This window comes from Plodia interpunctella, chromosome 1, assembly GCF_027563975.2.
Source record: "Plodia interpunctella isolate USDA-ARS_2022_Savannah chromosome 1, ilPloInte3.2, whole genome shotgun sequence".
Classification (NCBI taxonomy): domain Eukaryota; kingdom Metazoa; phylum Arthropoda; class Insecta; order Lepidoptera; family Pyralidae; genus Plodia; species Plodia interpunctella.
The window spans coordinates 9,320,103-9,331,997 of NC_071294.1; the positions used below are offsets into that span (position 1 = coordinate 9,320,103).

General features: G+C 34.5%; 2 protein-coding genes and 1 long non-coding RNA gene across 8 annotated transcripts; 1 reads left to right on the forward strand and 2 right to left on the reverse strand.

Annotated features, from left to right (window-relative positions):
- Positions 1 to 541: 541 nt before the first annotated feature.
- On the reverse strand, positions 542 to 7,585 carry Upf2. 3 transcript variants are annotated; one of them, XM_053743628.2, is made up of 11 exons: positions 7,465 to 7,585; positions 6,656 to 7,360; positions 6,248 to 6,460; positions 5,844 to 6,095; positions 5,401 to 5,540; positions 3,725 to 4,019; positions 3,284 to 3,499; positions 2,050 to 3,096; positions 1,692 to 1,847; positions 1,266 to 1,411; positions 542 to 1,079 (listed from the first exon to the last, which is right to left on the reverse strand). In XM_053743628.2, exons 2-11 carry the CDS (start codon positions 7,346 to 7,348, stop codon positions 905 to 907), a joined length of 3,333 nt encoding a protein of 1,110 aa, XP_053599603.1. In that variant the 5' UTR covers positions 7,349 to 7,360; positions 7,465 to 7,585; the 3' UTR covers positions 542 to 904. The 3 variants fall into 3 exon arrangements, with proteins under 3 accessions (XP_053599603.1, XP_053599592.1, XP_053599611.1); XM_053743617.2 differs by having other exon boundaries at positions 6,656 to 7,557; XM_053743636.2 differs by having other exon boundaries at positions 1,698 to 1,847; positions 6,656 to 7,555.
- A 65-nt stretch (positions 7,586 to 7,650) lies between these two features.
- LOC128669155 (asparagine synthetase domain-containing protein CG17486) lies at positions 7,651 to 10,281 on the forward strand. Of its 2 annotated transcripts, none has more exons than XM_053743729.1 (8): positions 7,651 to 7,921; positions 8,078 to 8,332; positions 8,467 to 8,512; positions 8,709 to 8,917; positions 8,987 to 9,393; positions 9,473 to 9,644; positions 9,725 to 9,966; positions 10,048 to 10,281. In XM_053743729.1, the coding sequence occupies exons 1-8, from the start codon at positions 7,871 to 7,873 to the stop codon at positions 10,226 to 10,228; spliced, it is 1,563 nt and encodes a 520-aa protein (XP_053599704.1). In that variant the 5' UTR covers positions 7,651 to 7,870; the 3' UTR covers positions 10,229 to 10,281. The 2 variants fall into 2 exon arrangements, with proteins under 2 accessions (XP_053599704.1, XP_053599696.1); XM_053743721.1 differs by having other exon boundaries at positions 7,653 to 7,921; positions 8,467 to 8,638.
- On the reverse strand, positions 10,268 to 11,846 carry LOC128669199 (uncharacterized). 3 transcript variants are annotated; one of them, XR_008404620.1, is made up of 3 exons: positions 11,530 to 11,544; positions 11,119 to 11,409; positions 10,268 to 11,018 (listed from the first exon to the last, which is right to left on the reverse strand). It is a non-coding gene; the product is annotated as an uncharacterized LOC128669199 (long non-coding RNA). The 3 variants fall into 3 exon arrangements; XR_008404618.2 differs by having other exon boundaries at positions 11,119 to 11,846; XR_008404619.2 differs by having other exon boundaries at positions 10,268 to 11,040; positions 11,119 to 11,846.
- Positions 11,847 to 11,895: the final 49 nt, after the last annotated feature.

Genomic DNA, 11,895 nt, shown 5'->3' on the forward strand with positions numbered 1-11,895 from the left:
TTTACAGTCACCAATGTGGTGTTGGGGTATATTTACTAAATGAGAACCATGGAATGTGAATATACTTGCACTTTATTCAAGCGTCTGGGTCAGTCTGACCCAGACTTGTGCTTAATACAATAGGTACAGAATATATACGAGTCAACGATTGCGACGCGATGTAAATACATTTTGTATATAAGTAGGTAGGTATGCATGACCCTACATAAACAACTTTATTTTCATTGATTATCAAACATCGTCACATCTGCAGCATTTGGATCACATTCGCGCTTACGAAAGTAAGATAGGTAAATCTTTTTTAGGTATATATTGCGTGCCACACTAACGCCGAACTCGACAGGTGCACGCGAATACATGAACACTTCCTACTTTAAGTGATTTTCTTTACCGCAATGAAAAACCCGCAATACTGATACTGAATACGCCAAAGTTCAGCGAAATGTTTGCGGATAGTATGGAGCCGGCATTTACTAAAATCGAGAAATGTGGTAAACTTAAAAATATTACGTAACTAAGTAGACCAAGAAAAACAAATATAAATGTTGAATGGAATATAAATTTTATTAAGCATCTATACTGCGTGTTTAACAGATTAATGAAATTTTCCTAAGTGATGAAACTGATTCTATGGAGTATTTTAGTGTACAAACATTATGTTATAATTACTAACGACAAATTCTAAATTGGAAGACAATATTTTTTCTGTAAGCACTGCAGTTTTTAAACTCTACCATGTCATTAACTACTGATATCATTTTGAGCAAGTTTGAATCAACAAACTTTATTCTCGTCGCTCTTTACAACGTACATGGGTGAACCTACAAAGTATTTTGAAATTTAAACCCGAGTCATAAGGCTTCAAATCGCATGAACAGAAATTGAATTTTAATCGTACTGTTCCTCATTTAAACTTCTTAGGTCCGAATATAAGGTCAGCATCGGGTGCGCCCTTGGGATGCTGGTATTTCTGCCGCACGTGAAGCCCCCTGTTAGGGTTGCCGCTTCCGCCCGAACCGCCGCCACTTTCAGCGCTGTATTCTTCCTCTTCTTGTCTCTCTGATATATTTAGTGTCAATCTGTAATATTTTATTTAAAATGAAAATAAATTATAGTTTCAGAGATATTCATAACTTTGCATTGTCATTGTCTAAGTAAAACTACTTTAAAGTTTCAATAGCTTCATCTGGTTACGAGATTCAATGCGGGTCGCTAAACCAGCTACATCATTGTACGATAGTATTCAAAAATTCCACATAAATTACCTTTTAACTCTCTCCATTTCTTGTTTATCAGCCAACGCCTGTTGTTGAAGGTTACTCGCAAGTTCTGGCGGAGCGTTAAAAGACTTATACTGAGGCTTGGTCCCTTTTCTGACCATCAGCACAAACTCTACGCCTTGCTCACCTTGCTACAACAAGAAAAAAATACAATTTTCGACATTATAATGCGAAAGCCTGTCTGTCACGTTTTCACGGCTCAGTCGCATTTGGAAATAGGCTGCGAACGGAGCTATCTTCAAGTAAATATAGATGTTACACAGAAATCGTTATTAAAAATGCAGACTTCTATATTTTTTCATGTGATTCCTACTAGTATAGCAGCAATGAAGCATCAAAGTTTCTAAAAGTTTGTTTTTAATGTCATAAAATAAAAACATAGTGATAAAGAAAAAAAAATACGATTCAGACATTTACCAACAGCTGCTCGTAGGTTTTCTTAGTCGTCTGCCGGCAGGTCATCGGCACCGCTATGTCCCGCTGTTGAGGTCTACTCTCGCGTTGTCTCTCCGCTATATTCTCCATCACCATTTTCTCAAATGCCGTCTCAAACTCTGTATCTTCCACCTTAAAGAATATAAAATAAATACATTTTTCTTTTTTCTTTTTCTATCTAGTTATACATTTTTCTTTTTCTATCTAGTTTAAAATCTTACATCTATTCATTAAAATTGAAGTAACAAATTGAAGGTTATTTTATTTTATAATTTCTTACATTTCTTAATTGGAATTGAACTAGCCAATTTAGCTTCTTTATTTGCACACTTACAGGTTTAGGATTTGGTCTTCTAGGTTCAATAGCTATATCCTCAGCTTGCACTTCATTCTCCTCAGTTCCGGTGTTTTCGGTGATTGGTTCCTCATCAGAGCTCTCTTCTGGGAGGTTAGGGTTGTCAGTTTCATCGTCAGTTTCCATTATAGTATCTAGGCCATCGTTCGCGCTGTCGTCGCCCTGGTCCTCATTGTCATATTGTTCTTCTTCTCCAAGCTCCGGATACAACGTCTGCCGCAACTCCTCAATAGCATCTTTACATTGCTGCCAACTCGTAAACAACGTTAGTTTCGGCCTCAATGTCGTCAAACACTCTTGGTATATATATTTCACGTAAATCGGAAACTTATTCTCATCCGTCCAATGAGGATCGGAATATTTAAACCAGTAATAATTCTGGAAAAATACAAGGAAGTAATCCAGTTTCTTCTTGCTGGAACCGCTGTTGAAATACGCCCCGCAAGTTTCAAGCAACGCACAGACAAGTCTTAATCTGAACACATTTTCGGGTGGATCTAGAGGCGACACATTGCTATGATCATTGGTCACTCCAAATGTGATGAAAGAGTACAAAACGGTGAACACATCTCGGGAATCCAGTAACTTGTAATTGTAAAGTTCTCCAAGATATCTGACAGTGGCGATTCTTCTCTGGTTGTACTTTGGGTGTGGATCTTCCATAGTCACTCGTATTTCCTCTATGAGCGTGTCAACGACGGCCGGCGCCACAGCCTCCTGCCAGGCGGCCAGCTCAGCCGTGAGCCGCGCCAGGGCGCGCCTAGCGCTGGCCCGCACGCGCCACCCGCCCGCCAGGTGTTGGATGGCAACAGCTGAAATCTCTGGATCGTCCCAGTTCAGTTTACGCATCAACCTTAGGATTTTCTCCTCGTTGCTTTTCTGTAAATCTTCATGGAGTATTTTCCTTATGAATTGGTGCATCGGAGGTTCTTCTTCTTTCGGCTGTGCTGGCGCTTCAGGAGGACATACGTAGTAGAAAGCGTTTTCGATTTGCGTCACGTAACGCGAATCTAGAGCTGACACGGTCTGTAAAATTGAGTAAAAATAATGTTATTTTTATATTGTCAGTAATTCAATATTGGATTTCAGTTATTCCAATTTATGAAATCAAATTCCATTCCATTCCTGACAAATAAAAGGTTGTTACCTAGACTACAAACACACTGACAACTATGTGATAAGAAAATTAAAAAAATATACAAATTGACTGTACCTTTTTCCTCATCATTTGCTGTAAATAAATCATAGTGCGCTGATGTGTATCAGGATTGCAATATAAGTATCTGCCACAAGTTTCCAACAAATTGCAAGCCATCTCAATGTGATGGTGCTTGAAGTCATGTAGCAACACTTTCACACAATATAAGGCTTCCATCTTTGAATATAATCCAAATTTCACCAATTCTCCTATAAATCTGACCACTTTAATCTGAAAATAAGTTTTTATCGTTGGTGCATATACAATCTGGAGGGGTGATGATACAAAGGCAGACATAATAGCAAATAAAATGGATTTTTTCTATGAGGCTGGCATACCAAGCAACTGAAGCCTCGACAAAAAATAGATTTAACAAAAAAAAATTGAAAAGGTCAAGTGAAGATCATCTTTAAAAAAAATTATTGCAATAGGACTTAATTACATCTACATACATACCTTAGATTCAATGTTAATTTGATCCTTTTTCCTCACATGATACTTGAAATCTTGCTTTAGCATTTGACATAAATCTACACAGACATCTGGCAACACTGGATATAATATGGCTGCAAATCTTGAATAAAATGGTAATAAATCAAGTCTTGTTCTGGCAACACTGAATAGAACTCTTGTTAGTTTTTTACGATTGTTCTTTGTATTGAGATTCAGAACAAAGTCGACTGCAGCATTGTCTATCAGTTCTCTGTTGATACAGTTGGGCAGTTCATTTAAGAATGCATCTAGGGCATATCTGCAAATAATAAAAAACATTGCAATTTTCCAAAACTGAAATTTCATTGGTATTTTAACAAATGAATTAATCATTACTAATGATAATTCAAATATTTATAGATTGACATCTCTCAACAATTCACAATTATCGGCAATTTCGTTCTCTAAGGATGTCCGTAGTGAACGAAATTGTATAGTGGTACAATTTAGAAGAACCAACCCAGTTTTCTTTATATAGACCAACTACACCACTTTGGGGTTTAGCTGTAACATATATCCATACTAATATTAAAAAGAGAAAAGATTTGTATTTTATTTTTTTGTGTGTAATAAAAAAATTACTGTACTGGTTTTGATAAAATTTATCACAGAGGCAAAAGAAACCTACAGGAGGAGTAACATAGGCTTTATCTATTTCTTTATGGTTTTACCCGAGGGAAGCCAGGACAGGCGACTATTATAATTATATAATTATAATTAGCCTTCTGTTACTGAGCTTAGATCAAGTTTCGATTGAAAAAAATCTTATAAGATATCTCTGAGCTCAGTGTGGCTTTTGGCAAAGGTATCCTCCAACTGTCTGCACTGGTCTGTCTAAAGCCACTCTTGTCCAGTTAGATCCCAATGTTAGGCTTAACTCGCCTTTCCACCTTGTTCTAGGGCGACCTCGTTTTCTTTGACCATCTCTGGGATACCAGTAGGTTATCTGTTTGCTCCATTTGTTTGACTGACATTGCAGCATATGACCTGCCCAGCCCCACCTCAGATGGTCGATGCGATAGAGTATGTCGGTAACTTTGGTTCTTTTCCTTATCTCTGAGTTCCTTATTTGGTCCGTCAGTCTCACAACCAATATGCTTCTCTCCATGGCTCCTTCGCACTTAGCTAATCTCTCTTGCTTTATATGCTTTTTGGTTAGAGCCCAAGTTTCGCAGCCATATGTTAGGCAGGGTAGGATGCTAGTATTAAAAGCCTTAGATTTGATGTGGGTGTTCAGGTTCTTGTTAAGGACCAGTATCTTTTCCACCCACTGGCTATCCTTTTATTGACTTCTTTTGTCATGCAATCATTGGGTGAGATGATTTGTCCTAAATACACATACTCCTTCACATACTCACATTTCATCCCCTCAATTTCTATGTTGATTTGCTAACGTTAATTTCTAGGCCAACTTCTTTACTTTCATTTGCTATAAAATCATTTATCTTAGTTTGAAATGTGCTTGGGTTTCTTGTAATAGTATTAAATCATCAGTAAATCTCAAGTGGTTCAAGCAGCTGCCATTGATAAACATCAATGGCAACTAAATTGGGAAGACTGTGGCCTACACAGTCTTCCCAATTTAGTTGTCCTTTTTAGAAGAAGTACAGGCAATTAGTAAAATATAAAGATGTACATACTTGTTAGAAATATTAGATGGTTGAGTTTCTTCCTGCTCTACATCTGGGACAGTTGGAGGTTCCTCACCGTCACTGAGTTCATCCTCCTTTAGATCTTCATCTAGCATCTCCTCTGTCACTTCTGTCTTACTTTTCACTGTCTAAAATAATAGAAATATAGCATGAATTTACAGAATACATATACCAACATATTTTAAAAAATTCTGTAAGAATAATGATAACACTTGTGGACTCATACGAAAAAACAAATAATGTTAAAGTTATATTGATGCATACAATTTTAACATTACTTATTTCTTCTGTTCAGCTTCAGCTCTTATGAGCTAAATTAAACTAAATAAAATTCTAAGTCAGTGAGAATTAATTTTGTAAAATATTCACAAGGCATTATATAATAACATTTCTTTTGTTTTTCCAACAATTTAAGTTGAAGAAATTTCTACCTCTTTAGGTTGATAGTTTGGCATGAACACTTTCAAGTCAGGCAAGCATGTATAGAATGTTCTAGTATCCTCATCCTGCCATGGGTCTGTACCCGCTTGCATGTTGAACTCCTCCGTCCCACCAATACTGACAGTGCCCTGGGTCTCTGTCACCACAAGAGACAGAGTTGGGGGCTCCCCTGCCTCTCCCAACTCCTCCCCGAGGACCTCTGCAAAACTTTGGGCTCCACCCAACAATTTGTCATAGGTTGCCTGGAAAATAAAAAAAATATTAATTGTACAGAAACCAAAATTATTTAATTGTAATTAATTTAAGCATGGACCAGAAAAGCAGATAAGGGAAGTCAAAATGATAGCTGAAGCCATCATTGGTTGAAGCCAGTTCAGTAAAAACTAGGTGATACCTGATGTAATTCTAATTGGTCTTTTCTCTCTTGGGACAGTTCTCCTCTAGTGTGCAAAGTGCGCTGGTTGGCTGCATGGAGTGCTTGCAATTGTGTCCTTACAGCCATTAGGTGTTTCGTCAGAGACAGGAAGTACTCTTTCAGCAATGTCCGCACCACGGTCTGCTTCTCCGCTGGCAAGAAAGTGTTCCTTGGAACAGTGATGTTGAGCTTCTGAAAGGTTTTCAGTGGAGAGTATAAAAAATAGTTTGCTCTTCATGAATATATGAAAGTTTGTGATTGAAAAGAAATTATACTTTATACATTTCAAATCTTTCAAAAATAATTCAAAAGAATGAAAGCAGTTTTCTGTAACATACCCTCCATAAAATTTAATGCTCCATAAAAGAACATATTAAGTAAAATTACCTCTGCAGTGTCTCTGATTTTCTTCGGCATAAGACCAGCATAGTCTTCACCACAATGTTTACAAAAAGACAATAAGATTGGTATATTATTGTGCTCCTCTTTATCCATGTTTATAAGTACAGTGAGTACATTTCCCAATAGTGGCAGACCAGTTTTATTTGCAAAAATTCCTACTGCTACCAGTTCAGCATAAAATCTTATGTCTACACGCAATTTAGAAGAATTTGTAATTTTATCTGTGGCTTTGAATGTCAGTATCTTCTGCCAATTCTCAAAAAAATTAGATGAGAAATCTACATAAGTGCGATGAAGTGCTGAACACAAATTAATTGCAGCTGGAATATCTGACATCTTCAACTTTGCTTCAGCAATAGCAGCAGCAACTTCAGATATATATTTGGTCAAATTCAAGACGCTGAAGTCTTTCAACAGAGCTTCCATTTGAGAAGCACTAAAAGATTTTAACTTTTTCACAAATGTAGTGTTCTTCTTCAAACCAGAGTCCAACTTTGAAAAATGATTTTCAGGTGGACGAACACAAGTTAAATTCTGATTACGCATCTCTGTTTTTTGTTTAATTCTTGCTTCTAGGTTAGATATATACTCCAAAAGAGCTGCTTTCTCATTTTCTTCATTGTTCTCAGAAGTCTCTTCCTCAGCTTTTTCTGTGTTATCTTGCTCTGTCGATGTCATGTCTATCTTCGTCTATAAAATGATATCAAAACGAGTGTTTCGATGATTTAGAAATAATTGAAAAATATTGTATTGTGATGTACCTATTTTGAAAAATTCATAAAAGACAAACCAACCAACTGTGGAAACCACGTCTCATTCTCATCTGTCTGTTTTCTTCCGCAACCACTCAACCATCCAAATGCAATAAAAATCAATCAAATGACTCTGACAGCCTGTGATAGTGACAATAACTGACGTTTTAACATTGACAATCGACAAAGAAAAACAATTTAAAAAAGATTATAAATTAAAAATTGAAGTGAAAAAAGGATATTCTTTCCGAATTTTCATTAGATTGATTCATGATTCATCTAATTCCATCCATGCGATTCGATTAATTTGGCAGCAATGTAGAAACAATGTTTGTCTATGAACTAATGGCACTCATTTCATTCAGTAGTTTCTAGTTCAACTGTTTATCTACATTGTTTTTATTCCTCCGAATATCATTTTTAACTGTTACTTACTGTTTTGTGAATCATGTGTGGAATTATTTGTGAAATTTGTTATACAGGAAAAAGCCTTATCCGCGTAAGCATCAATTTATAATCCAGAGTCCAATCCAGAGAACTCGGGATGATTAATTAATCATAACCTTACTATACTTTCTTACAAGGCCTTGGTTCTGATGTGTGTGGTTTATTTTTTCCTTAGGTATTATGCTAATTATTAACTTAAATATTACAGAATGATGACAGAATTTTAGAAAGGAATAAAAATAGAGGACCTGATTGCAACAGTTGTACTGAAATTTATTTAGATGACGGAATTACTATACTTTTCTATGGTTCGGTATTATGGATGCAAGGACTAGAACCTACAGTACAACCAGTTCAAACAGAGACAGGGGTTCTTTTGTATAATGGTGATATATTTGATGAAACCTGGACCAATGAAAAAAGTGATACACAACAAATCATGGAAAAACTAGATAATGCATCAGTTAGTACCTATTTTAACTTTATTAGTGTGTACTTACCCATGTGCTTGTACAAGTAGTCTATTGAGCTTACAAATTAAATTAGTATTGACATATATGATATGTATTTCAAAATATTTTTTACTTAATATTACAGATCCTATCATCAGAAGACATTGTTATAGAACTGAAATCATTAAAAGGTCCATTTAGTCTAATCTATTATAATAAACTAACACAAGATTTATATTTTGCAAGAGACAAACTAGGAAGAAACAGCATGTTATTTTATAAAAATGAAAGTTCGTTACTAATTAGCAGTGTTTTAGGTATGTCTTTAAATTGATATTAATTTTGTCTTTTTTAGAACTCGTTATTGATATTCTTGTTATGTTTTAGGTAGAAAATATGAATGTATAGAAGTGCCAGCTACACATATCTATGTATTAAATATAAAAAGTAATGATATGACACTTGTACCATGGAATTGTGAAATCAGTGATACAACAAGTTTAGAAGAGTGGAAATCAATAGTGCAAAATCAACAATGTTTACCAGATGATGAATTTATTTTCCCTTTTGATGATAGTATACAACTGGATGATAAGGTAATTTTCTTATTAAATCAATAAAACCTTACATTATTTAATGATACAACCAAATTATTTATATTTTAGGACAATATAGTAAAATATATAGAAAACGTAACTGAGAATACTACTGGAAAATTAGATGTGATGAAGAAATTAATGGATAATAATATTATCAATGACATGGTATCAAAAATTATTGATTTGCTTTCCAAGAGTGTTCAAATAAGACTAAAACAACAGCCCAATAAATGTAAAGATTGTTTGGCTTCTAATAATACAACTTGCAATCACTGTACTACAGGTATTTTATTTTCCGGAGGATTAGATTGTTCTATCTTAGCTTTCATGGCAAATAAGTACTTACCGGAAGAACAAATTATTGATCTTATCAATGTCGCATTCGAAAAAGACGGAAATTCTACCTTTGAAGTACCAGACCGAAAAACGGGAAAGCAATCTTTACAAGAATTACGAAAACTGTGCCCATCGAGGTGCGTAAACGAGTATGTACATACGTAAATCTATTAAAATTGTCTCATACCAAACAATTGTACCTATCTTTAATTTTAGGAAATGGGTATTTAAAGAAGTAAATATAACAAGAGAAATGCTAGAAATCATGCAAGAGTCAATTATTGGAGACTTGGTTTACCCAAGACAGACCATTTTAGATGAAAGTCTTGGTTCTGCTCTGTGGTTCGCTGCAAGAGGCGAAGATGAAAAAAATGTATCTCCTTGCAGGGTCAGTATAATAATACATACCTATATTGATTTACTTCTTTACTTTTTGAAATTAACTTTAATTAAACATATTACTTGCAGGTATTACTTTTAGGATCAGGAGCTGATGAATTATTTGGCGGATATACTAGACATAGGAATGCATTTAAAAGAAAAGGTTGGACTGGACTCCGTAAAGAATTATTATTAGATTGGTCACGAATTTCATTTCGGAATTTGGCTCGTGATAACCGGGTGATTTGTGATCACGGTAGGCAACCCCGCTTGCCATATCTGGATGAAGATTTTTCAAAATTTGTTTTAGAATTGAAACCTTGGCTAAAGTATGTATAAAATGTAATGTACTTAATTAGTGTATTTCAAAATACAATATTTTCTTTTAATTTATAATATATTTTTTATAGATGTTTTCCTGCTGAAAATTTGGAAAATGGAATTGGTGACAAACTTATGTTGAGGCTTGTCGCTTATAAATTGGGATTAATAGATGTTGCAACTTTACCTAAACGTGCTCTACAATTTGGATCCAGAATAGCTAACAAAAAAGAAAAAGGAAGTGATATTTCAAAAACTTTCCGCAAATAATTTCTTTGTTACATGTAACACGAAATTGTACTAATAAAATTATTTTATAAATGTGTAATTGTTTAATTTAATCATTTTTACAATAATTTTTATTATGTTTCCGCAATCCACTCAGAGACGTGTAGGTCTTTTCGCAAACTTTACATTTATATGGTCGCAATCCATTATGTGTACGCATATGATTGTTAACATCAAATGATCGCTTAAACTTGCGATTACATAGCAAACACGAGTAATTTTTTTCATCACTGTGTATTTTCATATGTCTTATTAAATCCGAACGTTTTGTCGACGTCCTTCCGCATGTTTCACAAATATACGGTTTTATTTCCAAATGAGATCTCATATGGATCATTCTGTTTCCAGCTCGTGTGAATCCTTTGTGGCATAATTTACATATATATGGTTTTATCCCTGAATGAACAGTCATGTGTCTCTCTAAATCTGTTTTCAATTTAAAAGTTTGCCCACATTGTTCGCATTGATATATATTGTTAAAATTATTGATTTTCTTTATGTGAGCAGCTGCATTAATTTTTTCGCTCCAACTTTCAAGGCAATTGTTTTTTGGAGAAGTGCAGTCGTTGGGTGTAATTTCCGTTCTATTTGAAAAAATATCATTTACTCCAATAGCTCTTTTTGTATCTATATTATGTTTAGCTGTTTCTAATATTGTATGTTTTAATCTTAAATCCACTTCTAAACAATTTTTTTTAAAGTTATAAAACATTCTAACTTTTCTCAGACAATCTATACATATTACTTCTGGCAGTCCATCTCCTGGTTGCATCTATGAATAATACAAAAGAAACCTGTAAATAAATTCTAAAAAAGTATTTATATTTAGCCAGTATGTTATGTAGGTGCATATGCACTTGGAATTATCTTACCTTAATATCAACACAAAAAAATATTACAGAGTCAAGGGCGGCATTTTCATTATCTATTTTAAACAATTCGTTATAGTTATATTTTTTCATACATAATCGACATAATGATAAAGGTTTTACTGACATCTTATTAGTTCGAAATTCACTTTATACAATAAATGTAATATTTATGTATCTATTTTATATTACTCGTGTAACCTACCTACACCAAGGTAGGTACCAAGAATTCCACTCCACACTTGCTTTACCAACATCGTATTATTTTTATCTACCTACCTTATTTTATCGATTCTAAAAATGAACGAATGAAATGTATATTAATCATGAATGTAGTACGTACTTCCTACGGAGTACCTACTAATTCCATGATAATTATGTCAATCTAAAATTTAGCGCTTCTTCAGTACATACATTGTAATGTTCTTAAATCTATGGCTTCTAATAACATTTTTTTGTTTTAGCCTCGGACGAAACATCCGTGTATAACTAATCTCCGGGCCCAATCCAGCTAAACTTCGGAAAGAAAAACGTGCCTAAAACTACCACTATGTGGTGGTGGTTACCATAAAATGGTAGATTGAGGCACGTTTTGAGTTGCAAAAGTGTTATCACTCTGTGTAGTTTCTTCTCATGTATTTTACTTAACTTTCTTTCAATGAAAGATGTGACGGGGTTTGTATAGCTTTTTCTACCTACAAGAGCGCGAACTGCATATGTATGCACGTATAAATGTGTGACGTGCTAAAACGAACGAACTTTGAATGAATTGCAAAAATA